This window comes from Rhopalosiphum padi, chromosome 3 (genome assembly GCF_020882245.1).
Source record: "Rhopalosiphum padi isolate XX-2018 chromosome 3, ASM2088224v1, whole genome shotgun sequence".
Lineage (NCBI taxonomy): Eukaryota > Metazoa > Arthropoda > Insecta > Hemiptera > Aphididae > Rhopalosiphum > Rhopalosiphum padi.
The window spans coordinates 78,331,542-78,358,200 of NC_083599.1; the positions used below are offsets into that span (position 1 = coordinate 78,331,542).

A 26,659-nucleotide genomic window follows, 5' to 3' on the forward strand; every position below is an offset into this window, starting at 1 on the left:
ACAGATGGTGAAAAGAACATCTCTGTTATCTTTAGCTGCGTTAATAGTCCTATGTTTCCAGATTCTGATACTCCTGTTGTAGATGTTGATGGTGAACAGCTAACTTCAGTATTAATACTATTATTATCATAAATATCAGCTGTCTCATTTGATGATTTAGAGCTATTTTGCAGATCATCATCATTGTCATCGTCATCATTTTCTAATAATCTAAAAAAATAATTCAGTTTTAAATTTAAATATATAATAAAATATTTTGTATTTTGTACTTTAGAAACTCCAATGTAATGTTTTAATGTCTATTTGGATGAATGTAATATATATTAATATACTAATATACTATAATGTAATAGTAGCTTAAAATGTATTTAATAATTATTTAAGTTTATTATTAAATTTGAATACATACAAATTACAAATCATATTACAAAGTATAACTAATATTGTAACATGTTGAATACATTAAAATAATTTATGGGCCATATTAGTAATGTCAATAGTCAATACATTCAAATAAAATAGTTACCTTTTTTTTGGTTTATTGCGAGAAAGTCCATCACTTATATTGTGTTTGGTTCGCATGTGAATCCATAATGTGCCTGGTATACAAATACAAATACAAATTGATCACAATTAAAAGTAGCTACCTATTTAAAAGTCATCTGCTCACAGTACACACATGACAGTATGACACACACACAATCAATTATTTAACTTAATCAGTAAGTTGTTGCTTTTATTTAATATACGTGCAAATGGTAATTAATAATTACTAAATAAAATAAATAAAAGTCATATACCTATATTATAGATATTTAAATTATTGTTTTAGATTTCTAGAATAAAATCTTTTCATTTTTATTATAATTTACCTGTACTGCCTGAAGTTTTGAATGATTTTCCACAGGCATTGCAAAATACTAAGTGCTTGTTGTGTTCTTCAATACCTTTGGTAAAACTTGTCCAAATTTGAGACATTTTTAATAGGTAACGTTTAAAATATCAACAGTTTAATAACAAAATATAAATGATATAATACAAATTACGATACGATACGTAATAAGTACTAATGTAATAACAAATTACTGAGCTGTAAATTGGTACCTAACTAGTAGACTACAAAAAACTACAGAACAGTGAGTACTGAAAATAAATAACATTGCCTCATGACTGACGACTGTTATTAAATATTAATAAAAGTACAATAATAATTGATATCTGATAACTCGTTGTAGAACGCACACAATATTTATTTATAGCACTTCTGAACAACAATAATACACGTGATAATAGAATAACCCATGAAGATTAGAATTAGGAGACCCAACTAGATTACTAGAACGGCCACGTGCATGAAAAAATAAATATTCGGCGAAATATCGAATAATGCACGATTAAACGGCCATAGTTAGCGCATTTTTGTAGCTCGTAAAATTACGAATATGTGTATATTTCATTAAAAATTGTGTTATTATTATATTATAAACAAATAAACAATCCTATTATTATATTGTCAATTATTTATCTCAATCAATATTATTCAATAACATTAACATCTTGTAATCTTGTGTCCTATGCATTACTAAAATACTTAATATGTATTAACTATTAGGTATTGGGTACTCTCTTGTAGTCTAGTCTCTTACGGGTGTCAGGAACTGAATAAAAGGTCTGATACTTACTTCTAAGCAGAGTACTTACCTACATCTAATATCATATTTCAGTAGTTTTCGAAAAAATCGGGAAAAATGGGAATTTTTACGCAAAAACAGTTTTCGACAAAATTGATTTTGATTTTTTTATATGGTTGTAACTCAATATAAATACTTTAAATTTTCACTAAATGTTTATATTAGTGTTGAGTTTTTTAAATTTTAAATTTAATTTTTCCAAGTATTTTTTTTTTCTGAATAAACCGGATTTATATCATAATCCGGATTGGGTATTTTAATCCGGATTGAACGGATTGTTACTTTTGTTTTAATCCGGATCAATCCGGATCGGTAATCTGGATATGGATTGATCCTGATTTTGTGCTCAGCACTAACTACGCACCCAAGCGTTTGTGGCGAGGAAACACTCTAGTAGAAAATAGCAAGACACTATAATACCTTATTTCTCTTCCAGTACTCGTTATCGTGGTCAGTTGAGAAATAGTACGATTTTGTCCAGGTTAAAAAGATCTCACTCTCAAACATCCAGTACTCGTTATCGTGGTCAGTTGTTTGAGAGTAAAGCAACCTTAGAGTTGTAACGTATAAACCCTGCGAGGTCTTATTAAATTGTCCTTTGCGTAGTACTCGTTATCGTGGTCACCAAAGGATTGTTGAGTAAGCGCTCACCGCAGGTGTCGATACTACTTGTTTGACGGTTTGGGAATCGGATACCGAGATACCTATTTTATACGTAAACCATCGCGTGACGTATACGACAAAGCATACGAGCGCAATATAGTAAATATGTGCTTGAATGCTTGAGGCGAGTTAGATGATTAAAATTGTATACGTAAAATTAATACACACACACACATCTAACGCATCATGTTTAAATACGTATATTGTATGTAGATACTTATTATATATATTTATTTATTTATTGCTATAGTATATTTATAACTCATACTTTTAAATAGTATAAACTAATTAGTAAAAATTATAAATACAATTAAATAATCTATTGTTATAGAAAATGAAAATAATACAGAAATAAGTCAAAAAACATCGGAAAATGAAGTTAGTCAACTATTATTTAAATCGTTTGATGTAGATAAAAATAAAATCGATTTTGACTCAAGTTTAAAATATGGACAAATTAGAATTACTTCCTGCTCAGTTGGACAAATGTAGTGAATATATAAAATCATCTATTGAGTATACAGATCATGAAATATTATTAACCAAAGTGCAAAATACTGATATTTTTGATAATTTAACGTGTTTTCCAGAAAAAAAAGACGATACGAGTGATACGACCAAAGATGAAACGCGGGTTACTTGTGTAGGAATTTTCGAGTCATTACTCTGTGATCTGAATGTCTGCACTGATCTATTGAACAAAATTAAAAATGTTACAGTTCCTAATCCTATAGCTCTTTTAGTTGAAAGTGTTGACATTATTTCTTTATTTAAAACGAAAGCAATAGAATATATTAATTATGCAACAAATGTATTAGCTAAAGAACTTCCTTCTGAACAGCCCGAACCCAATTTATCTACATTACCAAAAGATAATATTATTGATAATTTATTAGACCACGATCCCGGAAAATGAGGAAAGATTGTATCATGTTCTCAAAGAAATTACTTATTGAGTTTAGGACCTTTTCAACCAAAATTGGTAAAACTCCCCATTGATATCGATATTTCTGAAAGTAAACAAAGACAATTTTGTTCAAATTGGTATAGGGAGTACCCATACTTAGAATATAGTATATTTAACGATTCGGCATATTGTTATATTTGTGGTTTATTTCCAAGTGGGCCTAATCGAGCATTTGCTGATCCTGTATGGTCAACAACTGGAATAAGACATTGGCATAAAATGAAATCTCACGGAACAAAAAAGCCAGGAAAGCTTGAACAACATTTTACTTCGAATGCTCATAAATCTGCATTAAGCGTCTATAGTAATTTTGTTTTGCATTCTAACCACATAGACAATTTGTTAAATAAAAAACACCGAGAAAACGCTATACATTTTTCAAAGCAAAAAGAATATCATAAGGCTGTAATAAGAATTTTATTTGACGTATCGAGTACACTAGCTAGACAAGGATTAGCTTTTAGAGGCGATGGTGACGAAAAAAATGGAAATTTCTATCAGATTGTTTTGCTCATCTCACGCCACAATTCGACTATGAAAACATGGTTAAATGACCCTTCTTTTCGACGATACCACTCGACCTATCTAAGTCATGACTCTCAGAAAGAATTTATACATTTATTAGGTATAGAAACAAAAAATAACATAATAGAAGAAGTTAAAGAAGCTTGCATGTATTCAATCATGGCTGATACGTCGCCTGATTTATCACATAAAGATAAATTAAGTGTCTGCTTACGTTATGTTAACTCGAAAGCTGAAGTTTGTGAACGTTTGATTGCTATTGATGAAATTGTCGATAAAGCCGGAAAAGGTTTAGCAAGTAAAATTTCTGATGTTTTGTCCCAAAATTCACTTGATTTGAATAATATTGCGTTCCTGTCATCATAAGCGTGCAGGGTAGTCATACATGGTACATTACACATTAACATGAACCAAACAATTTGGATAGGATAACTTTATTGAACTGCATTTGCCATAGTAAAAAATATTTTATAAGTATTAATATAATGTAATATACCTAAATGTATTAATTAATAAGTAAAAATTTAACAACACTATTTTATATAACTAACATATTAGGTTTTTATTATAACTCCATACGCCTTTTGGCTGGTGTGTTGATTTTGAAAAATTCAATAACTTAATCTACATCTATATAATAAGCCATATATTGAACATAGTTAAAAGTCCATCTAACCGATCTTGCCCCATTGTGCTTCGCAATTTTGATTTTACAATACTGAGCTTTGAGAAGGAACGCTCACATGAGCAACTTGTCACTGGTATAACTATAAATGATTGAATAGCTTTGAAAAAATTATTAAATATGGCTGTTCTATCAGAATTAGAATTTGTCAACCATTTATCCATTTTTCACGTCATGCTTTTTGGTTACTTCCTTTAGGTATATTTTCAATTTTTTTCAGTAAAATAATTTCTGATTCTAACTCATGAAAATCCTAATTAAAAGCTGAAGCAATTATTTTTGTATCTTCATTATTAGTTTCTAATTTAAGCATACTACCAACATTTTTAATTAACTCTAATGTATCTTGTTTAAAGCGCTCACTTATACTTGAAATCATTACATCTAATGTGTTAAAATACACATTTATCCTCATTTCATCTTTTTTTGTTGATATACTGTGTTTCATTACAATCAATTTTAGAAGACACTCGTCTTTTTTTCACATCAAGAATGGAAATGTTCTCTTTGCACATTTCTAGAGTTTTATTGTATATATTTATAAATGAATCTTCGTCATTTCTCAGAGACACTAGAGATAGATTTAATGATTTTACTAGAGAAACTGCTGTTATAAGATCCAAATTTGAACTTTGTAAAGCCATACTTACCTTTAAAATAAGAGTCAAGATTGGGTGTAACATCTGTTGAGCGAATATAAAATCAAAAGTTTTCATCTGATGAACTAATCCAAGTGCTTTGGCTCTAACATCTGGTTGTTTTGTAGCATCACCAATTTCTTTTATTGCAATCAATAGAGGTCCATAGTCTGATTTTACAGCAGAAACAGCCTCAGCACGGCAAGCCCAACGTGTATTTGATACAGATTTTAATGTTTTCAGTTTTATATTTGCAGAGTTAGCTACTTTTTCAAGTGTTGCATATCCTGTGCAACTACTTTCTATAAAGTTGTAAATTAATTGTATGGTGCCAAAAAAATCGAATGTTACTCTATTTTGTCTTCCCAATGAATCAACTAAAACCAGATTGAGGCAGTGTCCGTAACAATGTACAAAAACTGTCTTATCATTTTTTTTTTAAATTTAGCCTGTACTCTTATAATAGCGTACCACAATTGACAGTTGAGAGGAAATAGACATTTTGATGCGAATGGGCAAGATAGAGGAAGCATATAAAACAGTAAAAAGGTTCTTCGGAGTACGTACACTCAAAAGTGGAGCAATAGAAAATAAAGAAGGGGAGATAATTTATGAACAGGAACAGGTTGTAGATAGATGGAAAGAATACATAGAAGCACTATACAAAGAAGAAGAACTGTTTGTTACAGACTTAGAAAAGATAAACGACAATGAGCAAGATGAAGAATATGTAGAATATCCAGTATTAAGAGAAGAATTTGACAAAGCATTAAGAGACTTAAAACCAAAGAAAGCACGGGAATAGATGGTATCCAGGCCGAAATTTGGAAGGAAGCAGGAGAAAATATGCTGAATGAATTATTTAAACTCATTAGAGATATTTACAGAACGGCGGATATACCTACCGACGTTGTAAAGAGTGTAATTATTCCCATACCAAAAAAGACATCAACTATAAAATGTGAACAATATCGAACCATTAGCTTACTATCGCACGCCTCAAAGATTCTAACAAAAATTATTTATAAAAGAATGGAAAGGAAAATAGAAGAAACATTATCAGAGGACCAATTTGGATTTAGAAAAAATATGGGCACGAGGGAAGCGATATTGGCTTTAAGATGGAGAAAAGAATAAGGAAAGATAAGTCAACGTTTATTGCCTTTGTTGATATTGAGAAAGCATTCGACAACGTTAACTGGGAAATAATGTTTAAAATGATGAAAAGAGCAGGAATTGCAACAAAGGAAAGAAAATTGCTCTACCAACTGTATAAAAATGAAATAGCAATTATAAAAATAGGTGATATTCAAAAAGAGTCCAAAATAAAGAAAGGTGTTAGACAGGGATGTACATTATCACCTTTAATATTTAATGCCTATATACAAGAGGCCATAGATATAATAAGAGAGAGAATACAACTAGGAATAAAGGTAAACGGTTGCAGAATAGACATGTTGAGATTCGCAGACGATATTGCAATAATAGCGGAGAACGAAAAAGATCTAAAAACACTTTTAGAAACATTGGAACAGGTGATGGAAAAAGATTTACATATGAAAATAAACACAAAAAAAACGAAAGTACTCGTATGTAATAGATACAACAGCATAAGAACAAGTATAAAATTAAAGGATGGTGAAAATATTGAACAGGTGGAAGACTTCATGTATTTAGGCAGCACTATAAGCTCAGATGGGAGATGCAAAAAAGAAATTATAAAAAGAATATGCCAAGCTAAAGTGGCATTTAATAAGAAAAGAAATATTTTTACTTTAAAAAGCATTGACCTCAATATCAGGAAGAATCTGCTAAAAACGTACATCTGGAGCATTATGTTATATGGATGTGAAACATGGACTATTGCAAGAGAAGAAATGAGAAGAATAGAGGCATTCGAAATGTGGTGTTACAGGAGGATGCAAAAGATAAGTTGGGCTGATAGAATCACTAATGAAGAAGTTTTAGAAAAGGTATCGGAGAGGAAATCAATATGGAAGAGTATACAGAAAAGACGAAACGAATTAATAGGTCATATTTTAAGACATGATGGGCTGCTATTACTAATCTTAGAAGGTGTAATCGACGGAAAAAACCATAGGGGAAGACCAAGATTGCAATACATAAGTCTGATAATGGAAGATCAAGGATGTAACTCATACCAAGAACTGAAGAGAAAAGCTAGTGATAGAGAAGCATGGAATTTGCTGCAAACCAATCATTAGATTGAATACTGCAGAGAGAGAGAGAGAATTGACAGTTGCTCGTGGTGGACCAATGTCGGAGGTTTCATCAGCAATTATAGATATTTGTTGATTTTTTATAACAGACTTCAATTTATTTTTTAACACTGTGTTTATTGATGCAATAATATCATTCTGTATGCGATTGATATGATATAATGCATTACGGGGTCCAGAATAAAAATGTTCCTTTAAAATAGGATCGTATTTTGTTAAAAGTCTGACTAAAAAAAATAGGCCTCTATGGACATCACTTTCTTTTTCGTTGTGTCCACGAAATGATTTTCCCCCAATACCAAGGTACAATGTTATATCTATGAGTCTATGCATACATCGGTTATTTTTTTTTTCCCTTTCATTAAGCAACTTTTTGTTTTCCTCCATTAAAAGCAAATCTATTAAATTGGAATTTAAAAAATCTGTCATTGATGTAACACTGTTTAAATGTGATCTAAAGGTTTGGTGTAACTTAAACTTTTGACAAGCCATTTTCCAATTACTAAAACCATTTTGTGATTCGTTAATCGTTAGTCACATTCGGCAAAACCGCAAAACCACGTATACCTTATAATATTATCATAAACGAATATTGATATTATTCAACGGTCTACGGCATAGGCCATAGAGCTACCACGATTTTAAATACCGATTACCGATTCTATGTTCGTGGTTGATTGAAAATACTGATAGCATGTACTGTTGTGATATCAGGTTTTGTAAACCAAAATCAACCAGTGTGGGTCGCGATAGGACTCGGTGCTTGGACAGCGGTTACCATGATAAAATAAATTAATAAAATAAAATTGTGATAAATTTATTTTGTCATGGCAGTTACTAACCACGATATATTTTTTTTTTTATTTTTCCAATATTCTTATTTCTTACATTTTACCGTTTACGGACATGTTGAAATATTATGTTGAAACATAATATTATGTAAATGGAAGGGGGGTTTGTTCGCATTGTTCACAGAGTAGTCAAGTGCCTACTCTGACTACCCCTAGCGCACGCTTATGCCAGTCATAAGCTTTTGCAAGTAGCATGACCGGTAAAAATTTAGGTACATAAGCTATGCTATCAAGAATCGTTAGACACAACATACCTTTCATACCTTGTCAAGCACATCGTACAATTACATTTATTGAACACTGTTGTTCTGCTAGCACCACAATCAGTCATTTTTTTCAGTATTAGAAAGTCTTTATGTGTTTTTTAATTCAAGCACTAAGTGTTATTTTTATTTAAACAATAAATTATTGGAAGTTGATATCAAATTAAAATTACGTAATTTATCGATGACACGGTGGACTGCTCGTGCTGAATCGATTAAGGCTGTTTGGATTTTATTTGAATATATACTAGACGTATTGAAAGAATTAATTAATGATACAAATATTGACAATAAAACACGAGCTCAAGCATTAGGTCTCGAAAAAAAAATGTTATCATTTGATTTTAAAGTATGAATTTATTTAATGAAACATATTATGTATCAAATGAAAGTTTTAACCGAACAACTCGAAACTGAAAACTTAAATATTATCGATGCTATTCTTATTTTGAGTCTTGCATAAAATCCTTAAAAGAAATAAATGAAGATGAGTCTCAAATAAATAATATTATAACTAGTGCTGAAATATTTGCTAAAAAAACTTAACGTTGATTCTAATGCAGATTTTAATAGGTTTCACAGACAACGAAATTGACTAAAAAAATGAATGTAATTCTTCTACACAAGCAATATTTAATTTACAAACATTTTATAGGAAAGAATTTAAAGAGGTATTGGACACGATAATTAATGAATCTGCTAATAATTTAAGAGATTGTTTTAAAATAGTTAAACCAATATTTAAAATATTAAGCATACCAACAAAAAATTATATTAGAACCGAAGATGTCGAAAAAGCTTGTGGATTATTTCCACCTTCATTGGTTACTGATTACGATGCTATATTATGTCAAATAAACATACTTCGTCATAAAACGGAACATGAAAATACAAGAAGATTTACGTAGAAGGTTTTGAATGTTTCTGAATCGTTGAAAACTCTTGTTCCTGTAGCAAATTCACTTTGTGGATTAAGTTTTACAGCACCCGTGACAACAGCCTCTAACGAACGTTCGTTTAGTAAATTAAAAATTATTAAAAACCACCTTCGTACAAAAATGGCAGCAAATAGACTTGATGACTTCATGATTTTAAACTCGGACAAAGATATCGTTGATAACTTAAATTTGGAAGATCTGATAATCAATTGGGCTGCATTAAAAGAACGTCGAATCAAAATTAATTTTTTTTTTATTTCTATAGAAGTGTGAACTATAAATTTAAATACGTTTGTTAGTTACTTACAAATTTTAATTTTAATAGGATGTTATTTATACATAACAATGTCTTTACAAAAAGGTCTCATTAAATTCAGGTAGGTAAAATAAATATTAAAGTCGGCATTTTATTATTTTGACACCCCCATGAATAATTTTTCGCGCCAGCCCTGTTTGGTAATACACAAGAAGCGTCCAAGCTGTGTTACTTTATTACATTAGATAAGAAACTCCTATATTATTTATATTGTTATCAGTGGAGCTCCGTAGCAGTTGCCATCATTTTGTTGGTGGGCAAAACATCACATTTATTATACAAAAATTAATACTTAGCATATAAAATACTATTTAATTCAATCCAAAAAACAGGATTAATCGATAGTGGAGTTCGTTATCTTATCGTTATACCTATATAATTCTGTGTTATTACGTCTAAACTACTCGTCCAAATATCAATTTTTATGTATCGATATACTCCGAACAATAATTATCAGAAATATCACATAATATCAGGATATTTAACTAAAAATGTATGTTATCATTCAAAAAAGTAAAATCTTTAAAGTTATAAAGATAAAAAATTTAAAAAAAATTGATAAAATGTAATTCTATTTCGACTGCAAATTATGTAAAAAAATGTTAAAAGATTTTGAAATAATGAGTGAGATTCACTGTGTATATACTTTTTGAAAATATCAATTTATTTACAATTTTAAAAATTATTTTTGATTTTTAAAACTTTTTATTAAAAATGTTGTATAATTTTAGTTTCACATCTCGATTAAACGTCTTTGACAATTAATGGATTCACATAGAATCCTCTGGAAATTCCGATTCTAAAATTATCGATTGATTATTTTTGTAGAAATTATACCAATTTAAAACATGATGTTGTAGTCGGCAAGAAGTCCAGAAACAAAAGAAAAAATCTGCGCACAGTATTGCCCAACAAGCGCTAAATGATACAACTCGATAAACCATGTCATATTTTATCTGAAAAATATTGATTTAAAAATGTTAAATGTATAATATATTATGATAATATATTTATAATGTATATATATTATTTATACATTATGCAATTCCTATATGTTATTATTAAGCCTATTGTTAGTAGCGATTAAAATTAGGTCGCATTAGAACGATGGCTGATGTTTAATACGTCAATAAAGAGGGTCCTAAAGATTGTTTGTCCTATCACTGATTTGTGAGTGAATAGGCGAGTGTTAATAATATTATTGGTGTATAATACGAGGAGACGAAAAAAAAGATTTAAGATTGAAGAGAATAATGACTTATAAAAATAATTTTTGAGAACTAGCCGCCCCCGTGCAACTTTGTTGACCGTACAAAATGCACCACTGTTAAATGCTGCCTAATACTAACATTCAACGTAACTCCACAGCGCGTACTTCTAACACATGCTACCTAAGTTTAAATAGTCACTTCTTAGCACGTATAACTGATATATTCTCTATATGGTTAGCCAGTAGCTGTGACCTTACGGTACTAGACTCCCTAGTATGTCCTACAGAGGTAATTTCTCTTTGACTTGCAAGCTGCTAGATTCTTTAGCACAAAATTGCAATGCGCTTCTATTTGACTTGCAAGACACTGTGTGTTCTTAAAAGAAGTCCCTTCCGTTCGGTATACTTTAGTCTAGGTTAGGACCATACGTCCTGTTTTTTTACAGGATTGTCCTTTATTTCAGCATTATGTCCTGTTGTCCTGACAAACTTCTTTCTGGACGTTTTTTGTCCAGTTTTTTTTTCTGATCAAATTGTTATTTATTATTATTTATTATTATATTTTGTTTTTACAGTTAAACCACGAAAAAATCTATTTAAAATTATAAAAACAATTTACAAAAAAAATATTTTCCTGTGCTCATATAAAATGTGAATCTATAATAGTAAATCATTATCCTTTTTCCATTCCACAGATGTTAGATGAACTTAAATCCATTAAATTTTTAACAATTATGCAAACATCAAACCATAAAAATTTAAAACGGGTTCCAATTCTAATTCGGTATTATAACCCCCTAGAAGGAGTAAAAATAAGTGTTAGAATTTATGAATTTAAACTGAAAAATATCAAATATTTTATCAGATTATATAATGAATGTTTAAAAAAAAATATAATTTATTAAATAATGTTGTTGCATTTTCGAGTGACAACTGCAATACAAATTTTGGTGGCGTCTCGAGAAAAGGCTTAAATAACGTTATTGCAATTCCAAATTAAAAATTAAAAAGAAATATTTCCGGTATTGACTGTGCTGCTCATATTCCGCACAATGATATGCATATTAGTGCTGATATTTTGCTAACTGAAATTGAACTCATAATTAACAAAATATTTCAGTATATTCATATTTATATAGTTCCTATAGACAAATTAAAGGATTTTTGCGATTTTGTTAGTATTGAGATTGAGTACAAAATTATTTTAGGATCTTTAAAAACGCGTTGGTTTTCCTTTCAGCCAGCTGTTTCTAGAATAATAGATTTATATTCTACATTTAAATCATATTTTATGTCACAAGAAAAGTGACCTACAGTCTTAAGAGCTTTTTGCTGTGAGCGATCTTGGAGTGTGTCGCGAAAAATCTGTTAATAGTTTTATTAGTATGTATTTATATGTATATATAGGTATATATATATATATATATATATAATATACTTTACATGTTATATGTATTGGTGTGCCGTGAAAATTGTGTAGGAGGCGAAGTATGCCACACGGTTAAAAAGGTTGAAAACTACTGTTTTAGAGTATTCAATGACTATTCCCGGAATTAACACGTCGGTAGAAAGAGTATTTTTTATTACACACGTTTTATGGATAGATGAAAAAAATCGTAAAACAACGTTTTAAAAATGTTTCATATACAGAATTACATACATTTCTTTTAGAACACTAATAATTATTAAAATTAATTAGTTCTTCAGAAAAATATAAAAAATTAAATAGTGAAGACATGTCTGAACAATCGTCATCAAAATGTTTTAATAAGGTTTTTTTAAAAAAAGTTAAATACATGAAATTAATCTTATACAGCGTTATTACAAATTATGTTTTTTCAAAATTAAAAATCAATAAAATATATATAAATATATTAAGATATTACTATTTAAAAAAAATTTTATTATTATTAATTTTGTCCTGTATTTTTTTTTCTAAAATGGATAATTGTGATTTTCTTTTAAGCATTCTGACGTTATTTATAGATCTGTACCTAAACTATACAACCAAAATAATATACTGCGCTTATCAATATTTGTAAATATATAATTTCAATATTTTCCAAATATTTTCATTATTAATAAACTTTATTTTATTTTTTACTTTATTTTATTACATGGGTTTATTTTAACGCTTACCAATGTACAATATCACCACCACGCCACTACTACATCAAGCAAATATATCTAATACTTCGAGATCATGCTCCATCGTCGACGTAGTTATAGCACGCACACAATAATGTGAAAAATACACCAATAACGTTAAAAGATTTCACTTATTGAGTGTGCTACTGTTCACATTTTTCAGTATGGCAGACAAATCAAATGTACCGATTAAATACATAGTGATGTGATCGCGGTAATGGGAACAGTTTGCAACGGTTACAAGGAACTCAATAAGAAATCGATTTTTCTTCCTTGGTACATACGGAATACTGTTTTTACTTTTCTTCATGCTACTTACGATAAACCAAAACAAATTAAGTGTTAACGAGTCTATTTTGAACCCGAGACCGCTGAGTATGAGTATATGAAGTATTATTCTTTATTTTGCGCCACCCAATTAATATTCCAAGACAAATTATACATTAAAACCTTCCCCGTAACCTGACTGATCTATCGGTGAAAAATATATTTAAATCTATTTAGAGTACTTTTTCGATACAAAAAATAGCTTCTATTTTATTATAGTACAAATGTAGTGAATGTATCTAGAATGAGATAATGGATTAAAGGTTATAGTTTCTGAGAGAGGAAGATAATGGAGGAAGCAGAGGTACATGAGTGGTTGACATAATATTTTTATAAATTAATCTACCCAGTTACCTAAAATCGAATTAAAGAAAAAACTTAAATGTAAACAAATTAAAAAATTAAAATTAGATAATATGTATAGTGTATACAATGTTATAAAATAGATGTTGTTAAATTTAATACCACTATAACATTTTAAATTGTTACTGTATTTTTATTACCTGTACATCTGTGTTGAAAATATGCTCGGTTATAGAAAATCCTATGTACGAAAATAAGGATATAAATGGTAATGTAATAACCAACACACATCCGTCATAAAATAATTCTTTAATTTCTTCTATGCTTTCACTACTGAAAAACCATGCTTTAATTGATCCTAGTAATGAATATCTATAATATAATGAATATACTAAATTAGTCGTGTAATTTTATATTAAAATTTATTTTATTTTTACATTGTAATAGTATAATTTTATTTGTAAAAATGACGAAGTAATATCGTATAAAATATAATTGTTCACCATAAAATAGTGTATTGTTTTTATATTTCAATATTACTTTGTGACCCGTCTGGTTTTATATACAAATGTACAAATTTCACAAACAGTAGAGCTGGCTTGAAGGAGCCATTTTTCTAAACATGTTTTATGCACCTTAGATATACTCCCACGACAAAAGCAAGGAGAGATGCATTTATTTGATTCATCCAAATCAGACTGTAAACATATTCTACAAAGATTGGGTGCTGAAAATATATAGAACAAGAACTTGTAGTAGATAAAAATAAAATAATTACTTCTTTTGTAGGTTTATATTAACTTGGAATTTCAGAGTCATTGAATCCAGATGATGTAGGTACCAAATTATCTGTTCTTATTTCATTTCCCGAAGCTTCAATAGGAACTTTTTCATTAATTGATGAACTTAATTCATTTTCTCTAGTGCTAGAGTACGAATCTTGATTTTCAATATTGAGAGTACCTACAAATTTCTAAAATGTATTAATATACAATATTTTTCTAACAAATGAAATAAGATCAATACCTGGGAATAAAATATGTACTATAGCTTCTGACATATTTTCTGTTCAATTTTTTAAAACTATTGTTGTCATTAATTTAATCATGTTTTATTTATTAACTAACTTAAAACCGTTTTTTTGTCATAGAAACTTTATAAATATATTATTTTATATTGAACTATGAACAGGTGCATGTTTAAAAATATTGGACGGAATAATAAGTGAGCATGGAATTATCATTTTTTTTTTTTAGAGAGCCAGCTTTGAGAATGATTTGGGTCAGCCTGCTTAGAACTCTGATTTAACGTAAAGGTGTTTCTAAACTATAGCATACCTACTTTCTGTATCTCTCAAATCTTTAATTGTTAAGGGGGACTTTGAAACTGCAAAGCCCCTTAAAAAAAAACATTTACTTGTAAAAAATAATTAATTAAAAATAAAATTTTGTCTAAATAAAAAATATTTCATTTTCTTTGTTTATTGTTATTGAAGGCCACAAAATCCAAAAATTATAGTTATTATGATGGGAATTTTAGTTAAGTAATTTGGACAACGATCGCTGATTCAGTGGAATTACTTTTGTGATGACACAAAGTCAGTGACCTGCTTATAAATAGAAACATATAAAATCAAAAAACAAGTATTCATGCTCCTGATAGTGTTCGGAAAAAACGCCATAGGTGTTTTCCTCGTGGTCCCACATTACCACGTTTTCATTACCTCCTCGAAATTTAGAAATAAATGTCTTAGTACCCATGAACACACAGTGTTTTAAATTCGAAAATATCTGGCCAAAATTAAAATATCATATTTTTATTTTTATTTTTTCAACAATTCGTTCAATTGAGTAATTTTATATTATGATTCATGCTATTTTACTTTTCTACCATTTTTTATGTTTTTACCCATTAAATTAAATTTTTTTTCAAATTATAAATTTTATAGTTTTAAGTTAACAGTGTAGGTACATTGATAATTAAATGTATGCATTTTACAATAGGTACCTATATTAATAATTAATTGACAATTCATAGGTAATTTTTGTATATTTTTAATTTTCTTCGTCCGTTTCTACTTTACTTTCGTCCGCGTTTGAATCATTGTCGGAATCGTTCTCTTCTAATAGCCGCTTGACTTCAACGGAGAAAAATCTGTTTTGATTAACTTCTTAAATTCCGCTTATTTTAGGATCTGAGGATAGAAGTAGCCTGTTAATTAAGTCCGTATTCGTATAAATTAGTTATGTTTTTCTTGTGTAATTTGATACCTTTTTAAATCCTTATTTTGGGATTCGTGAGCCTCTTTACTCAACTGACCAATTGGTATTACAAAAGAACTTATTATTACAAACCCATGAATCAGTATTTTATGTACGCTGTGTGGCATGTTATACCATTCACACAATCTTGCATACAGATTTGCAGTATCCCAACAACAGTGGCGTCATTTGGGGGGGCAGACTATGGCAAATGCCCCACTCTAAGACATTTTAAGAAGTCGGCAAATTCTTTGTCCTATGATCAAATGCTAAAATCGGTAAATACTAAATTTGTATTTACTATTTTGTACTCAGAAATCAGATAATATTCTCTTTTAAATACACATTCACGGTTTATTAAAATGTTGGGAAACACTGGCTCCTCCTCGGCTTATGACAATCGTTATTACGCGAAACGGCGAAACACTTTTATGGAATATCTAGAGAAATTCTAAAAATAGGTATACAACAACAAATTGATAGTTTTGATATCATCGAACGCCGATTGCCGACTACCATGATATAATCATTAATTAGTATTACTATTTATTACTATTATTGTATTATTACTTATTATACATAACAATATTTATATTATTATTAATATCTGATTATTCTGATTTATTGCTTTGTAATTAAAATATTAAATTTAAAATGAGTGAAGTTTCTACAAAGAAAAGAAAAAGAATAAAACTAGAATGTTTGATTTGTGGCAGTGTATTTGATGATGACTACCGTAGCAAACACGAAAATAATATACACGGAGGAAAATGTACACGGGTCAAACATGTAGGGCACCAAATAACCCATTCGACTTGGCTCGAAAAATTTTCTAAAACAAGTAATTATTAAATAATTTTAATTTGATAACCTACTTGGATTATTTATATTATTGTAATTTTATTATACTTAATTATTTTATGATTAACATTTTATTTCAGACTATAAAGAGTGATCTTACATCTGAGTCAATGGTAAATTGAATTTATTTAATACCTATTTATTTAGTTTTTTGAAATTGTTTATGAATTAATTTAATTTTTAACTGAACTATAAGATATTACAAATTTTAAAAATTAAATTAAGTAATATTTTATAAGTACTTACAATTTAAGTGATGGTTACTTAATTATGTGTATGGTAACTTATAGGATAAGTAAATAAATTAATGTATTTCTACCTTTAATGTTATTATTTAATTGAGTAAATTAAAACGTGTCATGTTCTTTGTTTATCATCATGATATCATTATTCATTACTAACCCTTACATGTTTTTTTTCCGAAAAAAATATTTTGTTGATGGTCTATCGTCTATAAATATTAAATATATAGGTTACCATAATTTTTAAAATATTATAAAGTCGGAAAATGTAATCAGTTTCCCCACCCTTTCAAAATCTGAAATGACGCCCCTGCCCAACAATAATCTTTTAAATTTAATCAAATTTATTTTTTGACCACTTGATAGACAGAAGAATAACTCCAAACCATATAATCAGCGTTTCATCAATACCGGTGATTTAAGCTGATATATGATGATTCTTAAAAAACCTTCTAGCAGTAGTATTAACCTTATTATATGCCGCCGCCGGCTTGTCAGTGGACCGAGATAACACGGCCACCGTAAGTTTATTTCTCCATACGTCGTGTGAGTTAGGCCGTTGCGAATTATATTATTATACTCAAAAAGTGCGCTAATCCTATTCATACATTAAATAAATACATTTATTTAGTGGCTCAAATAGCTAGTGATACTGTTTTTATTATTGTTATAATCGCCATTTTTTTTTTTGGTTGTATTACTTATTATCGTATAATATTTATTAGTATCTACATTAAATTGCGTGGGTGCTAGTATTTCTACAAAAAATATATACGTGCGCGAATTGCCGTATTAATATTATATTTCGCGTTATTGGCGCTAATCGCCTCATTTTCGATCATATCGTTTTATTGGCGCTAACCCACATAGCAATATTCTAACATTAAACATCCTGAAATATTAAATACCAATTATATATTTGATGTGTATATTATAATACTCCAGTAGTATTGAAGTAATATTATATTAAGAGTATTAAATTTCTAACACTAATATAATATTGAATTAATGATAAAAGCTAAATATTTATATACGATTATATTTTTAATGTTATATAAATATTAATTTAAAACTACAAACAGAACATTATAAATTATACTTACTTTAAGGTTTTATGTATATTTAAACTTTAACATTGTTAGGCCACAGTCGTGTCTAACACGGTGTTCGTCTCCAATATTTTTATTATATGGCGAAATAAATCATACATTTCGTCATATGATTATATTTTATATTCATAATGATGTAATATGATTTATATTCATCACAAATAAATTAGGTATATATAATAAGCTAATATTTATATATCATCTATTCTGATGATATGTATTTTGTGATATTCATATTTCATATCGTTACACTAATGACAATACCTCGTAACTAAAATTTTGGTACTTTTCAGGAGAAACATAAAACTGAATAATTATTGTTACACATTGACTACATTCTTTATGTTTGCATTTTAAAATAACTTATATTTTTTTGGAATATTATATATATAAATAATCCATACATTTTTTTATGTACACAGTTTAAGGTGGTTGGAGCACTCCGTATTTTTCGTAGCTTTAGACCAATAAGCGAAAGATTAGTTTAGGTACTTCCTGATGTCCGATTATTGTTTCAAAAATATGTATGAATTTATCATCCTCTTTTCTAGTTTATGTAAGAAACAGATTTTTGATTTTTGTTTTCTATAAGCCTTAAAAAATATGTTAACTTTTCTAAAACATCAATTATTTTTCCTACATAACCTAGTAAAAAAGTTACCGAATACAGATCTGTGGTAATTTGATATTTGTAATTAATATTGTGCCATATTATTATTAATTTTGTAGATTCGTCGCGTATACCTGGCCGCCGTCCGCCCGATTGGATAATGGGCTGTGGGTGAGTTGCGGCCCGGCGTGTCGTTTCCGGTGTTGGAGACCGGTGAATTCCGGCCCGACAATATTTTAGCCGTAGGTTAGTTGCGGCCCGACAATATTTTAGGTATAGGTGAGTTGCGGCCCGTATAATTATCATTACCTATGTACCTATTGGCTAGTAACTATATGTACTATGTACCTGTCAGATGGCTATACATATAGTGATAAACGAATTGTTCGATCGATACCTATGGCAAGTTATATTTTTATATGATATAATAAAGATAATATAGATCGTGTTATTGTATTATCTGTCATATGACTTGCATTAACTACGATAATCGGATAATTTCAAATGACAAAATGAAAATCGTATTTAGTCCGAAATCAATCTTTGTTCGTATAAGTGTGTATCGTTTGTATAATATTTTAAACGTATTTGAATATTTCGTTATGGAATTTGTATACAGTGAAAAATCGAAGCCACTTATTATCTACGATGGCTACAAATTCCGTTTTCATAAGACACTACAAGATGATGTACAACGGTGGCCTTGCTGTTTCAAAAATTGTAAGTGCTTTATTAAATTATCACCTTCAAATATAATAGTTGATAGTAATACCAATCACGAACATAGAAAACCTGACGAAAAAGTTCTAAACAGGCAAATAATGAGTAATTCTCTGAAAAGAAAAGCTTTAGTTGACATTTCTTGTAAACCGTCTAAACTTATTCGCTCGGAATTGAAACATGGTGATATACCGACTTTGACTAACAATGATTTATCATTAATTCGACATAATATTCATCGTGCCCGTCTATCTGTGCATCCCCCTCTGCCGAGCTGCATTGAAGAGTTACATTTTGCTTTGGGGTCCATGGAAATTAAAACCAACATGGGTGAACAATTTTTGTTTGTAAACGATAAAGTAAATTCGATAGTTGGGTTTTCTACGCAACAAAATATAAAAGTGCTATGTGACGTAAAGAAAATATACGTCGATGGGACTTTCAAGAGCTGCCCAAAGAACTTTACACAACTTTTTACCATACATGGCCTTAAAAATGATGTGCATGTACCTCTTGTATTTTTTTTACTACCCAACAAGTTAAATACTACGTACACGTGTGCATTTCAACATGTAATTCGTCACTCCATATCCGTAGTTGGTATGTCGTGCTCTCCTACTGACATTTTTATAGATTTTGAATCAGCAATACATAGTGCTGTAGTGGAAGTCTTCCCTAATGCACAAATAAGAGGATATCGATTTCATTTGGGGCAAAGTTGGTGGAGGAAAATCCAAAGTTTAGGACTTACTAAACTATACAATAGTGACACAGACGATAGTCATTATTTAAAATATTTTTTTGGATTGCCATTTTTGGAGCCTGAAAACTTCATTGACTGCTTTACTGACGACTTTTTAGCAATACAGTCTGCTGAAAATGACCAAATTGTGAAATATACAGACTACATTTTTGAAAACTATATTTCTCCAGACGCTATATTCCACCCAAATATTTGGGCACAATTTACTGCCAGCTGCAACCGTACTACTAACAGCTGTGAAAGTTTCCATTCAAAACTAAATATGTCGTTCTACACTAGCCATCCTAATATTTATAACTTCGTTGATGTGTTACTAGAAGTTCAATCTGAAACATACATAAAATTCAGAAGTAAAAGTGTAAGAACAAAGAAAATGTGTGAAAAAGAAGCTTTCATTAGAGAACAGATGACAAAACTCGAGCTAAAAGAAATAGATAATTTTGAATTAGTTAAATCGTTAAGTTTTAAGTTTTTGCCAAAACAATAGAATTTTATTATATTTATTACATTGCATTTTATCAATTTACGAATTTCTTTTTTATTTATATTCTTAAAATTACAAATATTAATAATATACACAATACTAAAAAATATGTATTATTATTTATTATTTATATTGTGATGTTTATATACATGGACTATGTATAGTATATATTATATAATATGTAGTATGTAGATTATTGTATGGCCGCAATTCGTACGTACCTCTCATAAACCCGGGCCGCAACTCGTACGTTATTTAGGGTTCGGGCCGCAACTCACCAACACCGAGATAATGATGTGTTGATATGACCATCGATAAAGCACGGGTCCGGGCGATCCAAGGTTTATAGATACTAAAGGTTGCCTCATAGTCATGTAAACAAACTCAAACCCCCTGCACCATTCCCGACCTAGTGACGTCATTGTCGTACAACATCGGCGGCGGCCTGCCCGAGGCTTCATATTCTATACGTATTTCGTCGTACAATTTACACAATTTCTCTCTGGAAATTTTTTTTTCGAGTGCACCATTTAGAATATATTTTAAACCACCTATATAATATAATATTATACGCATTTTCTATTTTTATACATGATAATGGCCTTTTTTTTTACAATATCTAATAATATTTAATGATATTTTGTTATTATATGTGTAATATATTATTATAAAGAATAAATTACATCAGCCATATTTACTAAGTCAAATAGTGTTTAAAAAGTACCGTGTGTGACTTTAAAGGAATACCTAATACGTTTAATTTGTAATATATAAAATAATAAAAACATTATCTTAAAAATAGTATTTTATTTTTTATTTTATTAAATGAGAAAAAAATCAGTCATGGTATGGTACATTTCAATAATTTATAATAACAATGCATAAAATAACAAAAGAATATTAATTGATATTTTTTACAGACTATAATTATAAAATCCTACTAATAATACAAATTATTTTAAGATAGGATGTTTAACATAATTTTTAAACCACAACTTATAAAAAATTCAGTCAAAGTAAAGTACATTTAAATTTGTTATACTTAATAATAATAAAAATAATAATTGAAAAATGCTTATCATAATACATATTTGCTAATGACTTAATAATAAAAAAAAAATTGTCACAGAATAGTTAATTTAAAATTAGTGTTAGGTACATAATAATAAGTATAAAGTTCTAATAAAAATAAAATATTAAAATTTAATAACCGATATTATGCCCTATGTCATCAGCCTTTTAAGTTTTTTCATTTTCTGTAATTGTGCTTTTGCTTTTCGTTGTTTAATTAATAAGTTTGAATGTTGGTTTAAGTATCTCATCCTAATAAAAACTCTTTGTTTGATGTATGTTTGAATTACAGGTTTGTATTTTTCCTCAATTTTCATTTGACGGATAATTTTTGATCCAATTAATATTTTGTGTTACTTTTTTTTTTAATGATTATTACAGTTTTAGTCTATATTACAAACATATTTATTATTATTTTTTATTTAATAAGAAAAAAAAGTTAAAAAGAAAAGTAAAATATTTGCTGTATTGAAAGTTATTAAAGATAGCATTACCTGGTGGATACCCAGTATGACAAAAATATAGCATAATTTGAAGAAGTAGAATTTAATTATATAGCATTGATATACTACTGACCTGTTTGGAGGATTTAGCTTCCATTCTTTTACTGCGATTAGAAGTTGATGTGAAACTTGATTTCCTTGTATACAAGGCCCAGGCAGGTTTAAGGAGGGAATGACATCAGGTATTAATCTCCGTCCTTTAGGAGCATATCCTAATAGTTCGGCTTGTAGATCACGGATAAATTCGTCATCCTTAAAATGTGCAGAACATATGAATGAAGAAGAAGGGTTCCAATTGTCAGCACGTTTACATTTCAGAATCCATTCTTTCTGCAGAGTCGAGTTCTTTGGAAACCTAAATATTAAAAATGTATTTATTTATAAATATTTAACTTATGAAATTAGATAAAATAAAATAATTTTTAAATATTCTAAAATTATTCAATTAAATTGGAGTAATTGCCGTTCTGAGTATAACAAATCTAGTTTAATAATTAAATAAAAAACTCATCATTTTTAATTATAATACAAAAATAACCAATAGATACAGCTTTACTTCTGACCAATTAAGGAGTTTTTAAAAAATAATTATACTGTCTTAAAAAACCAATTATAATAAGTAACTAGTTGTTGTATTAACATAACTATACAAGTGCATAAAGGCATTTATATAAAAACATAATATATAGAAAAAATATAGTAATAATTAGTTATTATAAGTAAAGACACAATAAAATATTTACCTATGAAAAGATATATTAGATATTCCATCTTGTTTTAATTTTCCAGAATAATTGACACACGTAGAAACTGCACAAACAGAACCACCTTTATGTTTATTGGTTGTAGCCATTATTAATATTGCGTACTAATAAACAATTTAAAATACAAATTACAAATTTTAAAAAGATAATGATAATTAAATAAACGCTGTAAACAGTGTAAGCCGTAAAAGCAAAAGGCTAAAGAATAAAAGAAAGCATGCTATCCATGCTTTTAATGCTTATCATAGTGTAGTATGTACGACGATTACGTCACGGCGCAAAATACCTCCACTCCTATTTTTTCAATATTTCTTAAATGAGGCAACCTTTAGTATCTATAAACCTTGCGGGCGATCGGCGTGGTATCGCGCGAATTTTATAATTAGTGTAGTCGCGGATACAGACCGTGCTGTATGTGTGATAGTGTCCACGGCTGATTAATTTATATTTCTGTTACCCGTGAGGAATAAAGTAATTAGTTTAAAAATATTAACAATCTTTTTATTACGCTCCGGTACATACGACGACGTAACTATCCCAACCTCCTTCACTTTTTAGTCGTATACAACAGTTCAGGTGTGTGGTTCATACGGAAATAATTGTGCGGTAAATCAGTCGTGTGTGTGCGCTACACTCGATTTAGTTTTTTTTTATATGTGTATATTATATATATATATATAAAGCGTTAGCATAACGCGAGTACAATTTTTTTTTGGGGTGAATATTATTCGTGCAATATTTTCACCAGTGACCAGTCGTAATATTTCGTACCGTGTGTGCGAAGGCCAGGCTAAAATTAGCTGGGGCTGTCCGACGACGCGTTTGTGATATTTATCCGATATCAGGGAGTGGCTCAGCGGAGCGAGTTGTTTTCGTGCTATATATATTTAATTACTCGTAGAGTTGAAATTATCGCATGTGCGCGATGACTGAGAGTAATAAATATGGTGATAGCGATACGACGACACAACACCGACGATATCTGGCGGATATAGCAATGGTGGTGCCGGAATTTGATCCTGTGCACGGCGCGCTGACAATCGATAAGTGGATCGATAAAGTAGAAGAGTATGCTGTCCTATACGAGTGGGACGATGTTGCGGTCCAACATTTCGCGCTGACAAAACTCGCGGGAGTAGCTCGACTGTGGAGGGACAGTTTGCCGAGAGAAGAACGAACGTGGTTACAGTGGGTGCCACTGTTAAAAGAAAATTTTCCGTCGACAGATGAAGACGTCTTACGAATAAAACTGAACGCTCAAAATTATTCTAGAAAATCGGGTCAAAATATGATTGAGTATTTCTATGAAAAATTGTCTAGATGTAATCGAGCTGGAATGGATGATAATGAAAAAATACAATGAGTGGTCCGCGGTATCGGAAACGATCGATACCGAGATTATTTGGGTCCACTATCCAATTACAAAAAGCCGGCAGATTTATTACCTCATTTAATATCGGCGAATGATTACATCGAACGTGATAAGGAAAAAAATGTACACAAATCGAACGAAAATCCAGTTGCGAAACATACGCGTATGACAGGAACGAGTAATCCGAACAAAATATCACTGATTTGCTTTCGATGTCGTGTTGCCGGTCATACATCAAAAGAATGTACAAAAAAAACTACTGTGACTTGTTTTCGGTGTTCTAAACCAGGACATAAAGCGAACGAATGCCGTACCAATAAACCGAGCGCAAATGACACATCAAATGCTGTGCCACAAGCCTCGTCAACGACGAATGGTAGCGGAAAACAGCGGTCGGTACTACAATTAAATAGCGAAACGGCGAGTCAGAATAAATATTTTAAAACCGCTATAATAAATGGCGAACGAGTACAATCATATATCGATATGGGTGCTGCGTGTGTTGCGATGCGGAAGTCGGAAGCCGATCGACTAAATATCAGTTATGACGATAGTGCCCGGGACGAATTCGTCGGTTACGGGTTCGGCCGAGTGAGTTCGTTAGGCCGTTTCAAGACTACTATAATTATAGATAAAGTGAGCGCATACGTCACAGTGAATGTTGTTCCGGATGATGTACAAGAAATTTCGCTTTTAGTTGGTCATCCTTTCACAGAACAGCCTCATGTCGTTATTGTAAGCGCGCCGAACGAATTACGCGTGGAAGAAGTCGCGCCTGTAGAAGCGTCGGAACACGCCGACAAAACGCCTATTTGGGCTAAGGAAGCACTTGTTATTCCTAAAAATCATGTTGGACATATCACTGTCGTCACAAGATTTCCGGATCGTGACTTATGTGTCGAAGGAGGGATACGTGCTACCAGGCAGATGGTGCCGCGTTGTTTGATTTCAACTGACGGAGAGGGACGCGCGGTAGTGCCGATGGTAAATTTATCCGACGAAGCTTTTACAATTAAAAAGGGTGATATAGTGACGAAAGGGGTACTGTTCAACGAAGTGGTATCAAAAAATAAAGGACATAATCGTGAAATAAACCAGGAACCCGTATTGGCCGAAGAAATTGTGAGCGACCTCGCGGCCGATCAAGTTGACGAAGTACTAACATTATTAAACGAGTATAAAGACTTGATAGCACGAAATTTGCGACAAGTAGGGTGTACTCATTTAACCGAAATGAAGTTAGTACTCAAGGACGAACGACCAGTGGTGTACAGATCCTATCGGATTTCATACAAAGAACGAGAGCAAGTACGCGATATCATAGACGAGCTAAAAGAAGCGGACATAGTCGAGGACAGTGAATCGCCGTACGCCAGCCCTATACTGCTGGTAAAGAAGAAGACCGGTGATGTCCGTATGTGTGTGGATTATCGTGAATTAAATAAGAAGACGGTGCCCGACAAATATCCGCTACCGAGGATTGATGATCAACTGGACAGACTGCACGGTAATACTTATTTTACTAGTTTAGACCTTTTTAGCGGTTATTATCAGGTACCGATTAACGACGTAAATATGCGCGCGCAAACTTCTTTTGTAACGCCCGACGGTCACTTCCAATTTAAACGAATGTCATTTGGTCCAACTAATTGTCCCGCAATTTTTTCGCGAATGATAACTGCCGCCTTGGGCAAACTATTATATATGGTCGCCCTGGCCTATTTAGACGACATTATCATTCCGAGTAAAAGTGTAGGGGATGGTCTCGAAAAATTAAAATTAGTATTACAATCATTGCGTGAAGATGGTTTAACAATAAAATTAGAAAAATGTAGATTTTTTATGCAAAAGCTCGAATATTTGGGTTTCGAAATTAGTAAAAATGGTATAGAACCGGGGCACCGAAAAATATTAGCAGTAGAAAATTTTCCCGTGCCAAATAATGTAAGAGCGGTACGTGGGTTTATAGGACTAGCGAGCTATTTTCGTAGATTTGTGAAAGGATTTGCCGTGATTGCCCGACCGTTAACCGACCTGTTGTGTAAAAATACACGTTTCGAGTGGACAAAAGAGCGAGATGAAGCGTTTAAACTGTTAAAAAAGGCACTTACGAGTCGACCTATTTTATCGATGT

The 26,659-nt window shown here is 30.4% G+C and overlaps 3 protein-coding genes across 3 annotated transcripts; 1 reads left to right on the plus strand and 2 right to left on the minus strand.

The window, feature by feature from the left end:
• Positions 1–2,802: 2,802 nt before the first annotated feature.
• LOC132925866 (uncharacterized) lies at positions 2,803–4,212 on the plus strand. Its single transcript, XM_060990227.1, has 2 exons — positions 2,803–3,103; positions 3,317–4,212. Exons 1-2 carry the CDS (start codon positions 2,803–2,805, stop codon positions 4,210–4,212), a joined length of 1,197 nt encoding a protein of 398 aa, XP_060846210.1.
• Positions 4,213–13,924: 9,712 nt separating this feature from the next.
• Positions 13,925–14,825, minus strand: LOC132925867 (E3 ubiquitin-protein ligase MARCHF3-like). The gene is made up of 4 exons (XM_060990228.1): positions 14,811–14,825; positions 14,567–14,738; positions 14,306–14,492; positions 13,925–14,137 (listed from the first exon to the last, which is right to left on the minus strand). The coding sequence occupies exons 1-4, from the start codon at positions 14,823–14,825 to the stop codon at positions 13,948–13,950; spliced, it is 564 nt and encodes a 187-aa protein (XP_060846211.1). The 3' UTR covers positions 13,925–13,947.
• A 7,551-nt stretch (positions 14,826–22,376) lies between these two features.
• On the minus strand, positions 22,377–23,469 carry LOC132925869 (peroxynitrite isomerase THAP4-like). Its single transcript, XM_060990229.1, has 3 exons — positions 23,133–23,469; positions 22,463–22,744; positions 22,377–22,380 (listed from the first exon to the last, which is right to left on the minus strand). Exons 1-3 carry the CDS (start codon positions 23,240–23,242, stop codon positions 22,377–22,379), a joined length of 396 nt encoding a protein of 131 aa, XP_060846212.1. The 5' UTR covers positions 23,243–23,469.
• Between the last annotated feature and the right edge of the window lie 3,190 nt (positions 23,470–26,659).

What these genes read in the sequence shown, in the direction of transcription:
- LOC132925866 (XM_060990227.1), top strand. Translation starts at nt 2,803, where the DNA reads ATGGACAAATTAGAATTACTTCCTGCTCAGTTGGACAAATGTAGTGAA. An exon ending in TATAGCTCTTTTAGTTGAAA is followed by an intron (nt 3,104 to 3,316) that starts GTGTTGACATTA and finishes TATTGAGTTTAG; the next exon opens with GACCTTTTCAACCAAAATTG.
- LOC132925867 (XM_060990228.1), bottom strand. An exon ending in CAATGACTCTGAAATTCCAA is followed by an intron (nt 14,493 to 14,566) that starts GTTAATATAAAC and finishes ATATATTTTCAG; the next exon opens with CACCCAATCTTTGTAGAATA. An exon ending in AAAACCAGACGGGTCACAAA is followed by an intron (nt 14,138 to 14,305) that starts GTAATATTGAAA and finishes ATTATATTATAG; the next exon opens with ATATTCATTACTAGGATCAA.
- LOC132925869 (XM_060990229.1), bottom strand. Translation starts at nt 23,242, where the DNA reads ATGGCTACAACCAATAAACATAAAGGTGGTTCTGTTTGTGCAGTTTCT. An exon ending in TCTAATATATCTTTTCATAG is followed by an intron (nt 22,745 to 23,132) that starts GTAAATATTTTA and finishes TTTAATATTTAG; the next exon opens with GTTTCCAAAGAACTCGACTC.